The 22,909-nt window shown below is 42.1% G+C and overlaps 1 protein-coding gene across 2 annotated transcripts in view; it reads right to left on the bottom strand.

Annotated features, from left to right (window-relative positions):
• unc5ca (unc-5 netrin receptor Ca) overlaps positions 1 to 22,909 on the bottom strand; it is a 318,721-nt gene that overhangs the window by 102,380 nt on the left and 193,432 nt on the right. For both annotated transcript variants that reach the window (XM_045707149.1, XM_045707150.1), the window contains exons 6-7: positions 16,488 to 16,655; positions 15,690 to 15,854 (exon numbers count right to left, since the gene is read on the bottom strand). In XM_045707149.1, the coding sequence (XP_045563105.1) occupies positions 15,690 to 15,854; positions 16,488 to 16,655 (333 nt within the window). The remainder of the gene's footprint in view (positions 1 to 15,689; positions 15,855 to 16,487; positions 16,656 to 22,909) is intronic.

The following is a 22,909-nucleotide window of genomic DNA, read 5'->3' as shown; positions in this document are numbered from 1 at the left end:
TAGAAGGACTGAAGTCAGAGAGGGAAAATACAGGACATAAACCAATGAGAAATAGATACCTTTATACGCTACTGTACTTTCCTCAGTGGCAAAAGTGTTGTCAGCGCTGAGACAGTCTAGAGAGTAGCTAGCTAAAGTTAGCACAACCACTCCTAAACCTCTGTGTCCACTAGTCAGCTCACCACAAGGAAAGCTGTGAATACTTTGGTAGCCAACTTATCTACCGTACATTTGGTGTAACTATGAAAAACTGTTCATGTACAGTGGAAAGTATAGCTCTTTGCAGTCAAAGTGTCTAGGCTAAGGAACCTTTATTTTATAGATAGGCTCCCAAAATACAAACCTATTCTATTAAAGTCTTCTGACCACTACAAAATACCTTCCTTTCACAGGACATCATTCCCTAACAACATTTCTTGACTAAATCTGCAGTTCTTGGTATTAGGACTCAATGTTGTGTACATGAGAAATATCATCCTTTCATGTACTGCAAATTCCCTCTTGTAACATGGACACTCTTACTGACAGTTGTGGCTGCTTTGTGTAATGTATTGTTGTCTCTACCTTCTTGCCCTTTGTGCTGTTGCCTATGCCCAATAATGTTTGTACCATGTTTTGTGCTGCTACCATGTTGCATTGCTACCATGTTGTTGTTATGTTGTGTTACTACCATGCTGTGTTGTCATGTGTTGCTGCCTTGTTATGTTGTTGTCTTAGTTCTCAGTTATGTAGTGCTGTCTCTCTTGTTGTGATGTGTGTTTTGTCCTACATTTATATTGTTTTTATTTTCTTATTTTTAATCCCAGGCCCCTGTCCCCGCAGGAGGCCTTTTGCCTTTTGGTAGGCCGTCATTGTAAATAAGAATTTGTTCTTAACTGACTTGCCTAGTTAAATTAAGGTTAAATAAAAATATAAAAACACTAACCCTAACCCACTGATAAAACTAACCCACTGATAAAACTAACCCACTGATAAAACTAACCCAAGCCAACTGATAAAACTAACCCGCTGATAAAACTAACCCACTGATAAAACTAACCCTAACCCACTGATAAAACTAACCCACTGATAAAACTAACCCTAACCCACTGATAAGACTAACCCTAACCCACTGATATAACTAACCCTAACCCACTGATATAACTAACCCACTGATAAAACTAACCCACTGATAAAACTAACCCACTGATAAAACTAACCCACTGATAAACTAACCCACTGATAAAACTAACCCACTGATAAAACTAACCCTGTCACGGCTGTCGAAAGGATCAGACCAAAGTGCAGCGTGTGTTTCGTTCCACATATTTATTTAATCCGTGAAAACTATGCAATACATCAAATAACTGAAATCTACAAAATAACAAATCGTGACCCAGAGGAGAAACAAACACTACTCACAAATAATCACCCACAAAAACAGGTGGGACAAACATCAACTTAAATATGACCTCCAATTAGAGACAACGACGACCAGCTGCCTCTAATTGGAGATCATACCAAACAAAACCAACATAGAAATACAAAACTAGAAACTGAACATAGAAATACAAAACATAGACAAACACCCCCTGTCACGCCCTGACCTACTCTACCATAGAAAATAACCCCTTACTATGGTCAGGACGTGACAGTACCCCCCCCCAAAGGTGCGGACTCCGACCGCACCTACACAAAACAACAAAACCCCCCCAAACAACAACCCCCCCACCCAAAAAAAGCTAAAACACAAAGGGAGGGTAGGGTGGGTGACTAATGTCTATGGTGGCTCAGGTGCTGTACCCAGAACCTTCTTATCCAGCGCATCCCCCCGTGGAGGAGGCGGCTCGAGTTCAGGGCGTAACCCCCACTCCACCCGCCGATCCCTCTGCTCCTGCACCACCGGACTGTAGATCATCGCCGGAGGCTCTGGGTTGCAGGCCGCCGCTGGAGGTTCTGGGCTGCAGGCCGCCGCTGAAGACTCCGGACTGGGGAGCGTCGCTGGAGGCTCCGGACTGGGGAGCGTCGCTGGAGGCTCTGGACTGGGGAGCGTCTCTGTATGTTCCGGACTGGAGAGCGTCTCTGTATGTTCCGGACTGGAGAGCGTCTCTGTATGTTCCGGACTGGAGAGCGTCTCTGTATGTTCCGGACTGGAGAGCGTCTCTGTATGTTCCGGACTGGAGAGCGTCTCTGTATGTTCCGGACTGGAGAGCGTCTCTGTAGGTTCCGGACTGGGGACCGTCGTGGCAGGCTCCGTGCCATGGATCATCACTACAGGTTCCGCGCTATGGATCATTACTGGAGGCTTTGTGCCATGGACTATCACAGGAGGCTTCGTGCCATGGATCATCCCTACAGGCTCCGGGCCATGGATCATCACTGGAGGCTTCATGCCATGGATTATCACTGGAGGCTTCGTGCCATGGATTATCACTACAAGCTCCGGGCCATGGATCATCACTGGAGGCTTCGTGCCATGGATCATCCCTACAGGCTCCGGGCCATGGATCATCACTGGAGGTTTCGTGCCATGGATTATCACTACAGGCTCCGGGCCATGGATAATCACTGGAGGCTTCATGCCATGGATTATCACTGGAGGCTTCGGACCATTGATTATCACTGGAGGCTTCCTACGTGGAGCTGGAACTGGTCTCACCGGACTGGGGAGATGCACAGGAGACTGGGTGCGCAGAGCAGGCACAGGGTATACTGGGCCGTGGAGGCGCACTGGAGGTCTGGAGCTTAGGGTTGGCGCACCCCATCCTGGCTGGATGGTTATTTCAGCCCAGCAAGGGTGGAGCGCTGGCACAGGACGAACTGGGCTGTGCTGGTGAACGGGGGGTACCGTGCGTAGAGCAGGTGCAGGATAACCTGGGCCGAAGAGACGCACTGGAGACCAGATACGCTGAGCCGGCGTACTTCTTCCTGGCTGACGGCCAACTCAAGCACGGCAACGGTGAGGAGCTTGCACTGAGCGCACCGGGCTGTGAGTGCGCACTGGTGACACAGTGCGCATCACCGCATAACACTGTGCTTGCTCGGTCACTCGCTCCCCACGGTAAGCACGGGGAGTTGGCTCAGGTCTCCAACCTGACTCTGGCAATCTCCCCGTGTGCCCCCCCGCCCGAATTTTTTTTTTGGGGGTGCCTCTCGCACTTGCCTCTTGGTGGATATAGCGCCTCGTAGTATCGCCGCTCCGCTCTTGCGGCCTCGATCTCCTCCTTAGGACGGCGATACTCCCCAGCCTGCCTCCAGGGTCCTTTCCCGTCCAATATCTCCTCCCAAGTCCATTTGTCCTGCTGATCCATACCACGCTGCTTGGTCCTTTGGTGGTGGGTGATTCTGTCATGGCTGTCGAAAGGATAGGACCAAAGTGCAGCGTGTGTTTCGTTCCACATATTTATTTAACCTGTTATGGCTAGGGGGCAGTATTTTCACGGCTGGATAAAAAACGTACCCGATTTAATCTGGTTACTACTCCTGCCCAGTAACTAGAATATGCATATAATTATTGGCTTTGGATAGAAAACACCCTAAAGTTTCTAAAACTGTTTGAATGGTGTCTGTGAGTATAACAGAACTCATATGGCAGGCAAAAACCTGAGAAGATTTCATGCAGGAAGTGGCCTGTCTGACAAGGTGTCGTTCTTCTTGTCTCTGTTTATTGAAGAGTGAGGATCTTAGCTGTCCCGTGACACTTCCCTACGGCTGCCATAGGCTCTCAGAAGGCGGCAAAATGCTGAATCGTGGCTTTGCAGGCTCTGGCTGAAAAAAAGTAGCGCGTTTGGGTAGTGGCTGGTTACAGTACTGTGAGACTCAGGCTCGTGCCCGCGTCGACCGAAAGCTTTGTTTTCTTTCCTCTGTTTAGCTAAATGGATATTCCCGGTCGGAATATTATCGCTTTTTTATGAGAAAAATGGCATAAAAATGGATTTTAAACAGCGGTTGACATGCTTCGAAGTACGGTAATGGAATATTTAGATTTTTTTTGTCACGAATTGCGCCATGCGCGCGACCCTGATTTACCATTTCGGATAGTGTCTGGGACGCACGAACAAAACGGCGCTATTCGGATATAACGATGGATTATTTTGGACCAAACCAACATTTGTTATTGAAGTAGCAGTCCTGGGAGTGCATTCTGACGAAGACAACAAAAGGTAATCAAACTTTTATAATAGTAAATCTGATATTGGTGAGTGCTAAACATGCCGGGTGTCTAAATAGCTAGCCCGTGATGCCTGGGCTATGTACTTAGAATATTGCAAAATGTGCTTTCCCCAAAAAGCTATTTTAAAATCGGACATATCGAGTGCATAGAGGAGTTCTGTATCTATAATTCTTAAAATAATTGTTATGCTTTTTGTGAACGTTTATCGTGAGTAATTTAGTAAATTGTTAGCAAATTCCCCGGAAGTTTGCGGGGGGTATGCTAGTTCTGAACGTCACATGCTAATGTAAAAAGCTGTTTTTTTATATAAATATGAACTTGATTGAACAAAACATGCATGTATTGTATAACATAATGTCCTAGGTGTGTCATCTGATGAAGATCATCAAAGGTTAGTGCTGCATTTAGCTGTCTTCTGGGTATTTGTGACATTATATGCTAGCTTGAAAAATGGGTGTCTGATTATTTCTGGCTTGGTACTCTGCTGACATAATCTAATGTTTTGCTTTCGCTGTAAAGCCTTTTTGAAATCGGACAGTGTGGTTAGATAAAGGAGAGTCTTGTCTTTAAAATGCTGTGAAATAGTCATATGTTTGAAAAGTTTTTGTATTTTTGAGGAATTTGTAATTCGCGCCACGCCTATCATTGGATATTGGAGCAGGTGTTCCGCTAGCGGAACGTCTAGATGTAAGAGGTTAATCCGTGAAAACTATGCAATACATCAAATAACTGAAATCTACAAAACAACAAACTGTGACGCAGAGGAGAAACAAACACTACTCACAAATAATCCACCACAAAATCAGGTGGGACAAACATCAATTTAAATATGACCTCCAATTAGAGACAACGACGACCAGCTGCCTCTAATTGGAGATCATACCAAACAAAACCAACAAAGAAATACAAAACTAGAAACTGAACATAGAAATACAAAACATAGACAAACACCCCCTGTCACGCCCTGACCTACTCTACCATAGAAAATAACCACTTACTATGGTCAGGACGTGACAAACCCTAACCCACTGATAAGACTAACCCTAACCCACTGGTAAAACTAACCCTAACCCACTGGTAAGACTAACCCTAACCCACTGGTAAAACTAACCCTAACCCACTGGTAAAACTAACCCTAACCCACTGATTAAACTAACCCACTAGTAAAACTAACCCTAATCCACTGGTAAAACTAACCCTAACCCACTGATTAAACTAACCCACTAGTAAAATCAACCCTAATCCACTGGTAAAACTAACCCTAACCCACTGATTAAACTAACCCACTAGTAAAACTAACCCTAACCCACTGGTAAAACTAACCCTAACCCACTGGTAAAACTAACCCTAACCCACCGGTAAAACTAACCCTAACCCACTGGTAAAACTAACCCTAACCCACTGGTAAAACTAACCCTAACCCACTGGTAAAACTAACCCACTAGTAAAACTAACCCTAAACCACTAGTAAAACTAACCCTAACCCACTGATAAGACTAACCCTAACCCACTAGTAAAACTAACCCTAACCCACTGGTAAAACTAACCCTAACCCACTGGTAAAACTAACCCTAACCCACTGATTAAACTAACCCACTAGTAAAACTAACCCTAATCCACTGGTAAAACTAACCCTAACCCACTGATTAAACTAACCCACTAGTAAAACCAACCCTAATCCACTGGTAAAACTAACCCTAACCCACTGACTAAACTAACCCACTAGTAAAACTAACCCTAACCCACTGGTAAAACTAACCCTAACCCACTGGTAAAACTAACCCTAACCCACTGGTAAAACTAACCCTAACCCACTGGTAAAACTAACCCACTAGTAAAACTAACCCTAAACCACTAGTAAAACTAACCCTAACCCACTGATAAGACTAACCCTAACCCACTAGTAAAACTAACCCTAAACCACTGGTAAAACTAACCCTAATCCACTGGTAAAACTAACCCTAATCCACTGGTAAAACTAACCCACTAGTAAAACTAACCTTAACCCACTGGTAAAACTAACCCACTAGTAAAACTAACCCACTGATAAGACTAACCCTAACCCACTGGTAAAACGAACCCTAAACCACTGGTAAATCTAACCCTAACTCACTGGTAAAACTAACCCTAATCCACTGATAAGACTAACCCTAACCCACTAGTAAAACTAACCCTAAACCACTGGTAAAACTAACCCTAATCCACTGGTAAAACTAACCCACTAGTAAAACTAACCTTAACCCACTGGTAAAACTAACCCACTAGTAAAACTAACCCACTGATAAGACTAACCCTAACCCACTGGTAAAACGAACCCTAAACCACTGGTAAATCTAACCCTAACTCACTGGTAAAACTAACCCTAACCCACTGGTAAGACTAACCCTAACCCACTGGTAAGACTAAACCTAACCCACTGGTAAGACTAAACCTAACCCACTAGTAAAACTAACCCTAATCCACTAGTAAAACTAACCCTAATCCACTGATAAAACTAACCCTAACCCACTGATAAAACTAACCCCAACCCACTGATTAGACTAACCTTAACCCCTCTGGTAAGACTAACCCTAACCTACTGGTAAAACTAACCCTAACCCACTGGTAAAACTAACCCTAACCCACTAAACTAACCCTAATCCACTAAACGAACCCACTTGCATTTAACTTAACCTTTTTGCATTTCGCTGTGTTGAAAGTTGGAAGACAGGTTTAACTGTGTTTCTACTTTGTGTGGTACTACTGTACCATACCACTACCAAGCAATGCCATGATGCAGCGTGGAACATGTACAGTTGTCTTTCAAATGTGTTTCATTCAATCTGAAATAAACTCCAACCTAGACTCATAGGAAACACAAGTGAAATAGGCACAGAGTAAAGGTATGTTTTCTATGCTAATACAGTGCTTGTTGTCTAGTACACTCGGTCGATGAAAAATGTCATCTGTCTGAGAGAAAAGCAACAAAAGCTCCTTAAATCAAACACAGAGAAATGGACAACAGAGGAAAATACTTGAGGTGAGGCAGACGGAGGTCAAGTGGATTTCAACTACTCAGGTTTTATAATGGGAAAACTTTAGATGGGAAAGAGGAAGAAAGCAGGAAAGTGCCTGTAGGTGCAGTAGCCAGAGAAAAGTCAATTATACAGCACTATGAGAGACATCAAGCACTACTCAACTCCACCAGTTTTCAACATTTTCAAGCCCCCCCAAAAAAATCATAATCATTTTTATGAACTCCTCTCAGCGTAAAGTTATGTCTAATTTCATGGAAATGGACTAGAGAAATAAAAAAAGGTAATGATAAGAAAAGTTAAGAGACAATTACGTTTAAGGGAAGAAACAGAGAGGGGCATACCAGAGGCAGCCTATAATAGAATTCAACAGAATCCAACAGAAACACAGTATTTTTTATTTCCAACGCAAACATATTAAAGTACCAATCTAGATGCAAAGTGTATGGACCCATTAGAGTGGGATGATGAGGTCTACATACGTATTGCTTTCAGGATCATATTAGAAGCATTGCAGGCTTTTAAGCCTCATGGATTTCTCCTAAATATTGGAGGAAACTGTTATTAGTGCAGACATAGACAGGGCTCAAGCCTCTAAAAGCACAAAAATCAATCTGGGGAAACGAGGCTGAATCTATACTGTTATGGGTTTTATATTCAGAGTATACTCCCCATCCATCTAGCTGGGACTTAATGCAGCGGCTGGATCACACAAGCCCAATGAGAGCATTTAAACTATGGGCAGCAGCGCTGCGCAACCATGAAATATGAACGGACGGATCCTATGACCATCAATCACAGTGATCATGTAAATGCATGCTAAGGCTAACGCTCATGATATAGGTACAGCGCTAGGCTTTCCTAAGACTTTTCTAACAACATGCATGGATTTATTTGATTTCCTTTCAATGTGTCATATCCATTAGAGGTTTTCTGTCTAACAAATGTGGAATTTGTTGCTGCTTTTCTCAAATGTGTGAGTTTCAGAGTTTGTTGAATACTGAAGAGTGTGCAGTTAAGTCAATAGTCAATGAGTTGGTGTCCGACTGGTTAAACAACAGACAAATATATTTAAAAAAAACAGGTAGAGGAGGATTTAACAGATACAAATATACTTATGAATACTGTACTGTGTAAAACCAAACCAGAGTCTTTGATGAGAATCTTAGAAACATACACTATATATACACTGAAATATTTAGACACCCCTTCAAATTAGTGGATTTGGCTATTTCACTCACACCCATTGCTGACAGGTGTATAAAATCGAGCACACAGCCATGCAATCTCCATAGACACACATTGGCGGTAGAATGGCCTTACTGAAGAGCTCAGTGACTGTTAACATGGCACCATCATAGGATGTTACCGTGCCAACAAGTCAGTTTGTCAAATTTCTGCCCTGCTTAGCTGCCCCAGTCAACTGGAAGAGCTGTTATTGTGACGGGAAAAGTCTAGGAGCATCAACGGCTCAGCCGCAAAGTGGTAGGCCACACAAGCTCACTCACTACCAAGTTCCAAACTGCCTCTGGAAGCAATGTCAGCACAAGAACTGGTCGTCGGGAGCTTCATGAAATGGGTTTCCATGGCTGAGCAGCCGCACACAAGCCTAAGATCACCATGCACAATGCCAAGTGCCGGCTGGAGTGGTGTAAAGCTTGTCGCCATTGGACAGTGGAAATGCGTTCTTTGGAGCTATGAATCATGCTTCACCATCTGGCAGTCCGACAGACGAATCTGGGTTTGGCAGATGCCAGGAGAACGCAACCTTCCCCAATGCATAGTGCCAACTGTAAAGTTTGTCGGAGGAGAAATAATGGTCTCGGGTTTTTCATGATTCAAGCTAGGCCCCTTAGTTCCAGTAACGCTACAGCATACATTAACATTCTAGACGATTCTGTGCTCCCAAATTTGTGGCAACAGTTTGGGGAAGGCCCTTTCCTGTTCCAGCATGACAATGGCTCCATGCACAAAGCGAGGTCCATACAGAAATGGTTTGTCGAGATCAGTGTAGAAGAACTTGACTGGCCTGCACAGAGCCCTGACCTCAACCACATTGAATACCTTTATGATGAATTAGAACGCCGACTGCGAACCAGGCCTAATCGCCCGCACTAATGCTGAATGGAAGCAAGTCCCCGCAGCAATGTTCCAACATCTAGTGGAAAGCCTTCCAGGAAGAGTGGAGGCTGTTATTGCAGCAAAGGGGGACCAACGTCATATTAATTCTTATGATTTTGGAATGAGATGTCCGACGAGCAGGTGTCTACATACTTTTGGTAATGTAGTGTATTTCTCCAAATAATATCTACGGCATAGCCTCGTTCAAAGGGAGCGCGTCATATGATGCAAGACACATATCAGCTTTTTCTCTGTACTAAAAGTGCTCCATGTTGAAAACTTGACTGCTGACAAGAATCTGCCTTGTGGGGAATCATTGGTGGCTCGTTTCAGCTCGTTGTTATTGATACCATGTCTTTGTTTTGAGGTGTTTTGACTAATGTCATGTCTATGCTAAAATGGCTTAAATTCACTAGCTAGCCAACAAACAACTGTAACAATGTATTTGAGAGACAACAAGTGTTCATTGTGCAAATATATTTATGTTTTTAATAAACATTTGGAGACAAAAAATATATAGTTTACATGTTGTCAACAGTCTAAGCCAATCCTGTCTGTTTTGCCCCATAGTTGAGCAAGCATCAATTTTGTTGCTAAATAACCAACCCATCTATGAACAGTGGACTAGTATTCCTTTAGTGAGATTTAACAGATTTATTACAAGCAGTCTGTGGTAACACATTTCTATCCAGTGTTTTCACTTTAGTTGAAACTTTTAGTCCAATGCCTGGTCAGTAATTACAGAGAAACACACAGTAAACAAGGTGCTTTTCCCACATGTCAACACATAATTGGCTTCTCTTGAAAAAGAGTCACACTTCTTTTTATGTTATTAAGACTAAGGCCCAATTTTCCATGGGGGTTGAAGATTTCAGTTATTTTTATTAGTGTCAAACATCTCAACAATTCCGGATGGTTGGTAATTACGTCAGCTCTTGGTAATTATGCTAGCTCATACGTAGTTACGCTAGCTCATGATCGTCATCATTTGTCACTATCTTTTCTATAAACTTCCTGAAAAGATGGTCTATAACTCAGGTATTGACCTTAACCTGTTAGGGCTAGGGGGCAGTATTGACACGGCCGGATAAAAAACATACCAGATTTAATCTGGTTACTACTCCTGCCCAGTAACTAGAATATGCATATAATTATTGGCTTTGGATAGAAAACACCCTAAAGTTTCTAAAACTGTTTGAATGGTGTCTGTGAGTATAACAGAACTCAAATGGCAGGCCAAAACCTGAGAAGATTCCATGCAGGAAGTGGCCTGTCTGACTAGTTGTGTTTCATCTTGGCTGTTTTTATTGAAGACTGAGGATCTTTGCTCTAACGTGACACTTCCTACGGCTCCCATAGGCTCTCAGAGCCCGGGAAAAAGCTGAACGATATCGAGGCAGCCTCTGGCTGAAACACTTCGCTTTTGGCAAGTGGCCGATCAGAGTACTGTGGGCTTAGGCGCATGCCCGAGTCGACCGAATGCTTTATTTTCTTTCGTCTGTTTACCTAAACGCAGATTCCCGGTCGGAATATTATCGCTTTTTTATGAGAAAAATGGCGTAAAAATTGATTTTAAACAGCGGTTGACATGCTTCGAAGTACGGTAATGGAATATTTAGAAATTTTTTGTCACGAATTGCGCCATGCTCGTCACCCTTATTTACACTTTCGGATAGTGTCTTGAACGCACGAACAAAACGCCGCTGTTTGGATATAACTATGGATTATTTTGAACCAAACCAACATTTGTTATTGAAGTAGAAGTCCTGGGAGTGCATTCTGACGAAGACAGCAAAGGTAATAACATTTTTCTTATAGTAAATCTGACTTTGGTGAGTGCTGAACTTGCTGGGTGTCTAAATAGCTAGCCCTGTGATGCCGGGCTATCTACTGAGAATATTGCAAAATGTGCTTTCACCGAAAAGCTATTTTAAAATCGGACATATCGTCTGCATAGAGGAGTTCTGTATCTATAATTCTTAAAATAATTGTTATGCTTTTTGTGAACGTTTATCGTGAGTAATTTAGTAAATTCACCGGCAGTGTTCGGTGGGAATGCTAGTCACATGCTAGTCACATGCTAATGTAAAAAGCTGGTTTTTGATATAAATATGAACTTGATTGAACAAAACATGCATGTATTGTATAACATAATGTCCTAGGGTTGTCATCTGATGAAGATCATCAAAGGTTAGTGCTGCATTTAGCTGTGGTTTGGGTTTATGTGACATTATATGCTAGCTTGAAAAATGGGTGTCTGATTATTTCTGGCTGGGTACTCTGCTGACATAATCTAATGTTTTGCTTTCGTTGTAAAGCCTTTTTGAAATCGGACAGTGTGGTTAGATTAACGAGAGTCTTGTCTTTAAAATGGTGTAAAATAGTCATATGTTTGAAAAATTGAAGTTTTTGCATTTTTGAGGTTTTTGAATAACGCGCCACGGGATTACACTGGCTGTTACGTAGGTGGGACGATTTGGTGCCACCTACCCTAGAGAGGTTAATTGTTTAAGTTTGATGTGAAGCTTCTACAGTGTAATACGGTGTCCATATTAGGACAGCATCAATCTGAGGCCTAATATAGCCACCGTATAGGAAAACTGTTCAATATGGGGTAATTCTGACCCAATGTAACGTAAATGGCTCGTAATTCCCTTTTTATGCACTTCTCGCTATGCGTATTTTGACCTTGAACTTAAAGTGGAACTGACAGCGTTTTAGCAACATTAAATATTATTAAAATCTGTTCACATACACCCCAGGAAGAATATGATGCCTTTTTTTTATACAAGCGAGTACTTAGATATTGTCCTTTTCATGTTTTCATAATTTTATAGAATGTTTGGGAATGACAGAGTAAAGTATTGGTGAACATTTTATAGCAATATAGAGTGGGAATGAGGATGTGCATTTGGACAATTTATAGACACTGCAGTAAATAAAATTGCCATAGCCAATCAGAGCTACAATAGGCCTATAGGCAAATAAGCCCTTTGCCACACGGGCCTGCCATCTTTTACTTTAACCTTGACTGTGTTTACAGGCACTATTTAAAAAAAGATATTATTTAACTTTTATTTAACTAGGCCAGTCAGTTAAGAACAAATTCTTATTTACAATGCCGGCCTACCCCGGACAAACTTCTGAGGACCCATGCCAAATCTTTTCAGTCTCCGGAAGGGAACTGGCGTTGTCATGTCCTCTTCACGAATGTCTTGGTGTGTTTGGACCATGATAGTTTGTTGGTGATGTGGACACCAAGGAACTTGAAGCTCTCGACCTGCTCCACTACAGACCGGTCGATGAAAATGGTGTGCTCGGCTCTCCTTTTCCTGTAGTCCACGATCATCTCCTTTGTCTTGATCACGTTGAGGGAGAGGTTGTTGTCTCTGAGCTCCTCCCTATAGGCTGTCTCATCGTTGTCAGTGATCAGGCCTAGCACCATTGTGTTATGACTTTAGTGTTAGTTTACTTTCAATTTGTAGCCTTCATTTTGCATCATTCCATTCTGTTGACCTTTCTTTCCTCTGTCACGTCAGTGTAGTTGTTCCTGAAGGTCACTAGCATTAGTGGATCATATTAGGCTAACGTTGTGTAGTAATTTAGGACATGTAGTCTATTAGAACATTATGGAACTCAGACCACACTGAGCAGTTTAAACCTGAAGCCTGCCACATGTCATACAGTTCCATGATTAATGAGGATTAGGGTAGATTTATAGCACTTTTTCCACCTTCCAATATTTCATGGATTGAAATTCATCAATATATTTAGTGTACAAAGGCTCTCCAAACCTGTTTTTTACGATTCATACATAGTTTCCTAACCTAAAAAATGTGCCTAAATAAACTACAAGATCAGAGTATTTATTAAATCTACCAATTGGTGCTGAAACGGAGACGAATACGCATATATTTAGATAACTTTCTTTCATTGATCCCTAATATTCTGAACCCGTTCTCTCAACGTATTCTACTGAGACTGTCGACACAATTCTAATTAAAGGTACACCGTATTTAAAGGGATTCTTAATAAGAGACATTTACTGAAAACCCTATTGAAACCTACATCCACAAGAAAATCTGTTAGCCAGCAAATGGGAGGGTTTTCAGCTGTTGAAGTACATTATTCAGTGTGCGCAAGGTAGCCACACCTGTAGAGCACATTACCTGCCTGCCAGTGCATACTTTGGGACGGATTCTGCCGGAACAGGATCCGGCATCTCTAAGTTTTGGACCGTTTCATTCCGGACACCCATTTGCCAGGATCCAGCATGAAAAATAATGTTCACTTTTATTATAATTTTTACATTGCAATCAGAGGACTTTGACTCCTCTTTAATTCACCCTAAACAAAACCTAATGTGAAAACATGCCTGATATTCTAAAAATGGATTCACGTGGAGCCAGCCCGGGTATATGGTTTGTGCTACATTGTAGCCTATACAGACCAACGTGTGGCCATTGCTGTGGTGAGAGAAAGAAGCGTGCCTGTATCTCTCACAGAACTACTGTAAAATTTGATTCACTTTCTATGATCTCTCTCCCTCTCTCTGCGCTGATATACATGAGCCTTCAACTCTCATCTTTACAGTGTTGCACTTCATCATTTATTTCCTTAACGATTCATAGCCACGGGAAGTGTACTGGAGGTACATTTGATATACATTTGCCAAAGTTATAGAATTACTGCTCTCTGTTCAGAAATAAATTAAATCATTCCGAATACTACACCTGGAGTGAACCTATATTTAGTCACAGAGGATCAATAGCTTCTTTTTAAAAATAACCTAGCTGTGGATTGTGTGTAGCCCAATCACAAGGAATGCTTACAGTTGGGAACGCGTGGCAAATCTGTCAGTGAATAGCATGCAGCTAAAACAGGCCTTTCGCAATATTTCAAATACAATCGCAGGAAAACACTGACAGAAAGCAAATGGCTCCTGCTGAAAAGAGAAGAATCTAATCTGTCTGTAGGCTACCAAGTTATCAACTTCCAAATAGACCTATTCAGCGAACATCATTGTTTTACAAAGAAAAACAAGAGAGATAAGCTTTTGGCAAGAGCGCATTGGCCATCGCTGGTGAGTGAGCTGTGCATCATTGGGTGAGTCAGTGAAACTGGAAAGCTTTTTTAGGACTATAATTTCCTCTTCATATTGTACAATGTGTGTGTCTCCGTACAACTAGGCTTAGGCAATTGATGGATTCAAGACAGGGTAGTTTTTGTTGATCTCAGATTCTCAGTTTGTCAGTATCAAGTAGCCTGTCATTTCAATCATTTGTGAGGTATTAAAAATATTCTACTAGAAGTCTCCAATAATCTAAAATTATGTAGTATTTCATGAAATTGGTTTATAAAAGCAAAACAACAAATAAATCCTTTGCAACTTCTGCAAGTGCCTCTACTGTGCTGCTCTATACCAGTATGCAAAAGTGTTGATAACGCATGCAATGTTTCATTATAAAGGTGATTTTTGTTTTATGCGTTTCGGTACCTCAGAGCCCCCCTGGGTCAACCCCGTCTCAAGCTCATTTTTTGTTCCGGCACCTCCCAATTTACAAATGAAGCACTGGTGCCTGCATTAGGTAAGTCTGAATAACAACTACTGAGAAGTACGTAGGAAAGGCATACATTTCCTAAGTCTGAATCAGGCCCATAGTGCATCTTGTGGTCAAAAATGTATAATAATGTGCATTGTTTTCTCTTCCTATTAACGTTCTACAGGTATGTATACAACCATCAATAGTCAGATTTAAAGGATAAAACATTTTCTGTTCACATGTTTGATGAAGATGCTCACAGGCATACTTTGTTTTGTAAGTACACATATATGTCTGTCCTTATCCTACCTCATTTGCACACACTGTACATAGACCTTTTTTTTCTATTGTGTTATTGACTGTAGGTTTGTTTATTCCATGTGTAACTCTGTATTGTTGTTTGTGTCGCACTGCTTTGCTTTATCTTGGCCAGGTTGCAGTTGTAAATGAGAACTTGTTCTCAACTGGTCTACCTGGTTAAATAAAGGGGATATAAAAAGTGTATTGCTGATGTTGCATGTGTATGAGAGTGTAACAGTATAGCTTCCATCTCTCTCCTCGCCCCAACCTGGGCTCGAACCAGGGACCCTCTGCGCACATCAACCACTGACACCCCACGAAGCATCGTTACCCATCGCGCCACAAAAGCCGCGGCCCTTGCAGCTCAAGGGGAACAACTACTTAAGGTCGCAGAGCGAGTGACATCACCGATTGAAACGCTATTAGCGCACACCACCGCTAACTAACTAGCCATTTCACATCGGTTACAAGAGCAGGAGGAAGAGCGGGAGGTGAAGGAGGACAAGCAGGTGGAGCAGGAGGAGGAAGAAGAGTTAGTGGAGGAAGATGTTTACTCACTCTGCATACAGAGTCCGTCAGTACAGTTCTGGGACTGTAGGACCATACCCTCGCAGTCCTTGCCTCCATTTTTGGGTGCAGGGGCATTGCATTCTCTCCTGCGCCAGTGAGTGCACTCTGTACCACAAGTAGACCACTTACTCCACTCTGTCCACAACCCGTCAACTGTAGGGGAGAGTGAGAGATACAGGGTTCACTGGGATACAATATCAACACAGTTGATCTGGCTCTCAAGGTAAAATACAGAACAATACAATACAGAACAATACAATACAGAACAATACAATATAGTACAGTACAGAGTTAAATGGAGTAGTATAGTGTAAAACAGAATATATTATAATATACTATAGAACACAACAGAGTAGACTAGAACAGAACACAACAGAATAGAACAGAGTAGACTAGAACAGAACACAACAGAATAGAACAGAGTAGACTAGAACAGAACACAACAGAATAGAACAGAGTAGACTAGAACAGAACACAACAGAATAGAACAGAGTAGACTAGAACAGAACACAACAGAATAGAACAGAGTAGACTAGAACAGAACACAACAGAATAGAACAGAGTAGACTAGAACAGAACACAACAGAATAGAACAGAGTAGACTAGAACAGAACACAACAGAATAGAACAGAGTAGACAAGAACAGAACACAACAGAATAGAACAGAGTAGACTAGAATAGAGCACAACAGAACAGAACAGAACAGAGTAGACTAGAATAGAACACAACAGAACAGAACAGAACAGAATAGACTAGGACAAAACACAACAGTATGCGTGTCCATACCAGTGCAGAGGGAGGTACAGGCCAGCTTCTGGGTTGCCTGTCCATCACAGGGGGCTCCTCCGTTGAGCGGGGCGGGATTGGTACAGCTGCGGGTACGCTTTTGGTAACCGCGGCCACAGCGACTGTTACACACTGACCACTCTGTCCATGTCGACCAGCCACCGTTCACTATGGTAACAGAGAACGGAGAGAATAAATGTCTACACACGCACAAAAACATTTGAATCTCGTCTTATATTTGAATCTTGGTCCCATTTTTTTTTAAATTGTTGATGTGTGATCAGAGGGATATGTCAGTATAGGCAGGGCTAAAAGCACATTTCATTTCTTCCCGGTACGGGACCTTCTACAGCGGGGTCCAAAATGATTCACACCCTTGATAAATATGAGCAATAATGACTGTATAAAATAAATAAATAAAATACTGAGCTATATTTTATCCTCAAAATATAGGGAAATATATATTATTTTATACTAATAAAATTGCTCTGAGAAAGAGATTTTGTTGAACAAGTAATATTTTAGTCAAAGGGTCAAAATTATTGACAGCCCTAAAGATCCTTGGAAATAAAGTAGCCAAATGTGTAGTATTTGTTCCCATATTCCTAACAAACTGCAAATTCATCCAACAAATATGTAGAGTCACAAGCTTAATGTAGGTAGTCCTTACATCATAATGTAGAAATATGGGACCAAATACTAAACTTTTGACAACTTTATTTATAAGAATCTTTAGGGGTGTCAATAATTTTGACCCCTACCTTGAGTTTTTTTTATTATTACTTTTTAAACAAAATATCTGTCTCTGAGCAATTGTATTAGTATAAAATAATATAATTTTCCATTTTTTAAACAATACAGCTCAGTATTTGAATTATTTATTTTACAGTCATTATTGCTAATCTTTATGAACAGTGTCAATCATTTCAAACCCCATTGTAAGTGTGCATGCACCATTTTTTATGGGCTTGTGGCTCTGGAGGAGGCAAACCCTCTTGCCGCGTCCTTCCAACGCCTTTCCTGCACTTTTGGGAGGATAATGGAGCCCAGCTGAGGGTAATAAGTCAATCAAGTGTGCGATTGGCTGGACAATCAGCCCAACAGTTGATTAGGCTGCTGCTCTCATTTGATGGAGATGATTGGAGACAGCAGCAGACAGGTTGGGGCAGAAGGACACTCAGTTTAAGATAACGGTTGTTATTTAAAGTTATACCTACGTTTCTTATTTGTAAGCAGTTTTGTTGGTCAATTATGAAATACAGCTTAAGTTTGAACTGCCTCACTGACCCTGAGACATTTTACATTTCCATTTTAGTAATTTAGCAGATGCTCTTATCCAGAGCGACTAACATTTCATTTCATGCATTTTTTTATTATATATATTTTTTTTGTACTGGCCCCCCGTGGGAATCGAACCCACAACCCTGGCGTTGCACACACCATGCTGGCGTTGCAAACGCCATGCTCTACCAACTGAGACCATGGCAAAGGTTTCTCCCCTGGCTCTGTCACAGGGTCTAATAATAAAGACGTCATATCGTATAACCTTAAATGTATTACCTTTTAATGGGGCATGAACACCACCAACCAGGCATGATGTTTTCATCTGATTGGCAGCATTCCTGCAATTCTACACATTTTGCAATGGCTTAAGCCGTGTACTTATACTATTTGAGTGAATCAAAATATAACACAATCCACTGGGGGCCCAATGCCATGATTTTTAGATTCTCCCTGACTGTCTAGTTTTATTCTGGTGATTGCTAGTTCTCAGAATGATCTTATTTAAAAATGTATAGCTCCAATATATTTTCTATATAATGTATATCTGGTTTTAGTTTACACTGAAAACGTTTTACCATCCCGTATTTAAGTATTTAAAAAAAAATTGGAACGGCAGACACGATTTAGCAGCGGTGGCCCGCAGCTACTAAATAAACATAGGGGAAACACTGCCTCCATTTGATGAATGGAAAGAGTCTATTGAAACACGAAAGAGTAATGACATTTGCCAATTGTCATTACCATTCAAAAGTTTGGGGTCACTTAGAAATGTCCTTGTTTTTGAAAGAAATTTTGTTAAATTGTCCATTAAAATAACGTCAATTTGATCAGAAATACAGTGTAGACATTGATAATGTTATAAATTACTATTGTAGTTGGAAATGGCTGATTTTTAATGGAATATCTACATAGGCGTGCAGAGGCCCATTATAAGCAACCATCACTCCTGTGTTTCAATGGCACGTTGTGTTAGCTAATCCAAGTTTATCATTTTAAAAGGCTAATAATGTTAGCACAGCTGAAAACTGTGGTGGTGATTAAAGAAGCAATAAAACTGGCCTTCTTTAGACTAGTTGAGTATCTGGAGCATCAGCATTTGTGGGTTCGATTACGGGATCAAAATGGCCAGAAACAAATAACTTAATTCTGAAACTCGTCAGTCTATTCTTGTTCTGAGAAATTAAGGCTATTCCATGCGAGAAATTGCCAAGAAACTGAAGATCTCATACAACGCTGTGTACTACTCCCTTCACAGAACAGTGCAAACTGGCTCTAACCAGAATAGATAGAGGAGTGGGAGACCCCGGTGTACAACTGAGCAAGAGGACAAGTACATTAGTGTCTAGTTTGAGAAACAGACGCCTCACAAGTCCTCAATTGGCAGCTTCATTAAATAGTACCAGCAAAACACCAGTCTCAACGTCAACAGTGAAGAGGCAACTCCTACATGCCTGCCTACCCTTATTGGCCAACGTGCAATCATTGGAAAACAAACTATACGATCTATGATTAAGACTATCCTACCAACGGGATGTTAAAAACTGTAATATTTTATGATTCAGAGACATGGCTGAACGACAGCACGGATAATGTAGAGCTGGCTGGCTTCTCTGTGCATCGGCAGGACAGAGCAGCTACGTCTGGTAAGACGAGGGGCGGGGGCGTGTGTCTATTTGTTAATAACTGCTGGTGAGCGATGTCTAATATTAAAGAAGTCTCGAGGTATTGCTCGCCTGAGGTATAATACCTCATGAAAAGCTACAGGTACCCCCTGTATATAATCTCCACATTGACTCGGTACAGTTACCCCCTGTATATAATCTCCACATTGACTCGGTACAGTTACCCCCTGTATATAATCTCCACATTGACTCGGTACAGTTACCCCCTGTATATAATCACATTGACTCGGTACAGTTACCCCCTGTATATAGTCTCCACATTGACTCGGTACAGGTACCCCTTCTTTATAGTCTCCACATTGACTCAGTACCGATACCCCCTGTATATAGTCTCCACATTGACTCGGTACCGGTTCCCCCTGTATATAGTCTCCACATTGACTCGGTACCGGTTCCCCCTGTATACAGTCTCCACATTGACTCGGTACAGGTACCCCTTCTTTATAGTCTCCACATTGACTCGGCACAGTTACCCCCTGTATATAGTCTCCACATTGACTCGGTACCGATACCCCCTGTATATAGTCTCCACATTGACTCGGTACCGATACCCCCTGTATATAGTCTCCACATTGACTCGGTACCGGTACCCCCTGTATATAGTCTCCACATTGACTCGGTACCGGTATCCCCTGTATATAGTCTCCACATTGACTCGGTACCGGTACCCCCTGTATATAGTCTCCACATTGACTCTGTACCGGTACCCCCTGTATATAGTCTCCACATTGACTCGGTACCGGTACCCCCTGTATATAGTCTCCACATTGACTCTGTACCGGTACCCCCTGTATATAGTCTCCACATTGACTCGGTACCGGTACCCCCTGTATATAGTCTCCACAATGACTTGGTACAGGTTTGTTTACGCTCACATGGAATAGTGTTTGGTACAGTATTTGATATTTGGGAGGATTTGAGGATTAATCATGTGAAGAAACTCTCCCTCTCCCCATTTTGTCAAAAAGCCTTCTCTCATTTCTATCCCTTCAGTTGCCGTATCAAAGACAGCGAGAGAGAGCGAGGGAGAGAAGGAACACTGGAGACGGAGAACAGGGTGGATTCCAACAAAGTCATCAGAGGCTGAGCAGACATCAAAGCTTCCTCCGTTACTCCCCCTCCCATTTCTAACGGCGATAATGACTGTTTAAACGCGCGGCAGCTCAGGAGTCCCACGCCTATTACATGCAGACACACGCGCACGAACCCGCACAAACACACACACGCACTCCGACGCTTTCCCACGTGTTTGTCTTCACTCCGCTATCCCTACAGCACTCATTAGTTAGCAGCGCATCCTCAGACTCTGCAGCAACAAACTCTCCTTCCCACTGCTATAATAACCTCCCATCACACTATGTCAGTTCTCAGAAAATGCAGAGGAAACGGAGTCCACACGATCCGGCGCTGGGTTGAGCTCCTATGGACAACAATTCCAATGTGACAGAAACCCTACGGGAGAGAGCGGCTTGACTAAGACTTAATTAATATATGCCATTTAGCAGATACTTTCAGCCAAAGCAACTTGCAGTCATGGTTGCATACATTTTCTGGTATGGGTGGCCCCAGTGGGAATCAAACCCACAACCTTTGGCTTTGCAAGTGCCACACTCTACCAACTGAGGCACATAGGACCTTAAAGTTTCCTCTTTCATACAAATATGAAATGTGTATTCATGTTTAGCTGAATAGTTCATTCTGTTGGTTTTCAATGAATGTGTCTGTCAGTAGGAAATGAAATACGAACCAAACTGTTCTCTATTTAAAGGGCAATCTGAAATTGGTGAATCCATTTTTGGAATTTCAAATTGTTGTTATATTGCCATTGATTGTTGAAGAATATAACTTTTCTCCAGCCCTATCCGTCAGCTGTTTAAAACAGTGGTGCGGTGCCAGCTGTGGTGTTATTTCAATTGTAGTTGTAGTTGAGTGGCCTGCAGTGAAGCACGTGTTGAGCCTGATGTCTGGTAGAAATGGGAAAGTGTTGAAGCTGAAATTCATCGTGACCTATCTCTCTCCCTATGTGTGTGTGTGTGCGTGTGTGTGCGTGCGTGTGCGTGTGTGTGTGTGTGTGTGTGTGTGTGTGTGTGTGTGTGTGTGTGTGTGTGTGTGTGTGTGTGTGTGTGTGGGCACGTGTGTATGTGTGACCTATCTCTCACTACATCCATCTGAAAAGCAGCAGGAAACTGCTCCATCACAATGGGAGTAATACATTACTTCTCCTGAAAAATATATATTTCTCCTTCTCCGAACTGGTGCTGGCTTTCTGAAAAAAGCCCTTTGAACTAGTGGTGCTGGCCCTCTGAAAAAAGCCCTGGCCCTATGAAAAAAGCCCTCTGAACTGGTGCTGGCCCTCTGAAAAAATCCCTCTGAACTGGTGCTGGCCCTCTGAAAAGAGCCCTGGCCTTATGAAAAAAGCCCTCTGGCCCTCTGAAAAAAGTCCTCTGAGAATAACAGTTCAATATGCTCCTGTAAAGTGATGGTGGTGTTGTGGATAAAACACATAGGACATGAAGATATGCTTCTCTATGCAGATACAACCTGACGTTCAGATACATTCAGTCACTATGGCTACGGCCCTCATTCACTACTTCCCACAAATCTAAAACCATTTGATTGGTAGAGGCATGGGCTAGTGGGAGTTTCCACCACATTTCTTATACCAGTCATTTCCTTTCATATCCTTTCAAAATCACTCTTTGCGAGGAAGGAGAGATAATTGGGGGACATAGGCTCGTTTAGGATCTGGCCCGGGATCGGTGGGTTTTAATTGGTAAGGGTCAGGTGGGAACATTAGGCATGTTACAGAGAGCATGTTGGCTGGATGAGCAGGCTCATTACATTGAGCAGAGGGAGGTTTTCTTGGCTAATCGTGCTGATTAGGTGGAAAGCGTGCTATGGGTGACTGACGATGAGTGTTGTTTATGGTTATGGGGAAATGTACAGTAATTGGTTTGTCAGTTTATCGGTTGGTCTGTGTTCACCATTGTGGACAGGTATGACTGTCTGGGTGATAAATAGTATAGTATCGTCCCAAATGGCACCCTATTCCATTTATAGTGCACTACAGATGTAGGATCTTTATTTGAGCCAGTTTACTACAGCAGGAAAATAATGCTGCAGCAACAGGAAATATGAAAAATTATGTGGACTATAATTAATGGGCATTTTGGTAGGGGTTGTCTGAAATTTCAAAATGGAAATTACAAACCTCAAATACAAGTTTAAAATGTTCAGCATTGCAGTCAAGTTCTCTGGCAAAAGGGTGATCAAATTAAGACCCTACATCTATATGTAGGGAATAGGGTGTCATCTGGGACACAGACCATGTCTCTGTGTTACAGAATGATGATCTGGTTATGTTGATTGATAGTGGTTTGGTAAAGATGACCGTCTATGTTATGGAGACAGACACAGTACATACATACAACTGTACTGTACAGATATATTAGAGAT

Source organism: Salmo salar, chromosome ssa24 (genome assembly GCF_905237065.1).
Source record: "Salmo salar chromosome ssa24, Ssal_v3.1, whole genome shotgun sequence".
Lineage (NCBI taxonomy): Eukaryota > Metazoa > Chordata > Actinopteri > Salmoniformes > Salmonidae > Salmo > Salmo salar.
Note: the sequence above shows the minus strand (reverse complement) of the source record. Positions and strands in the feature narration are given on the sequence as shown.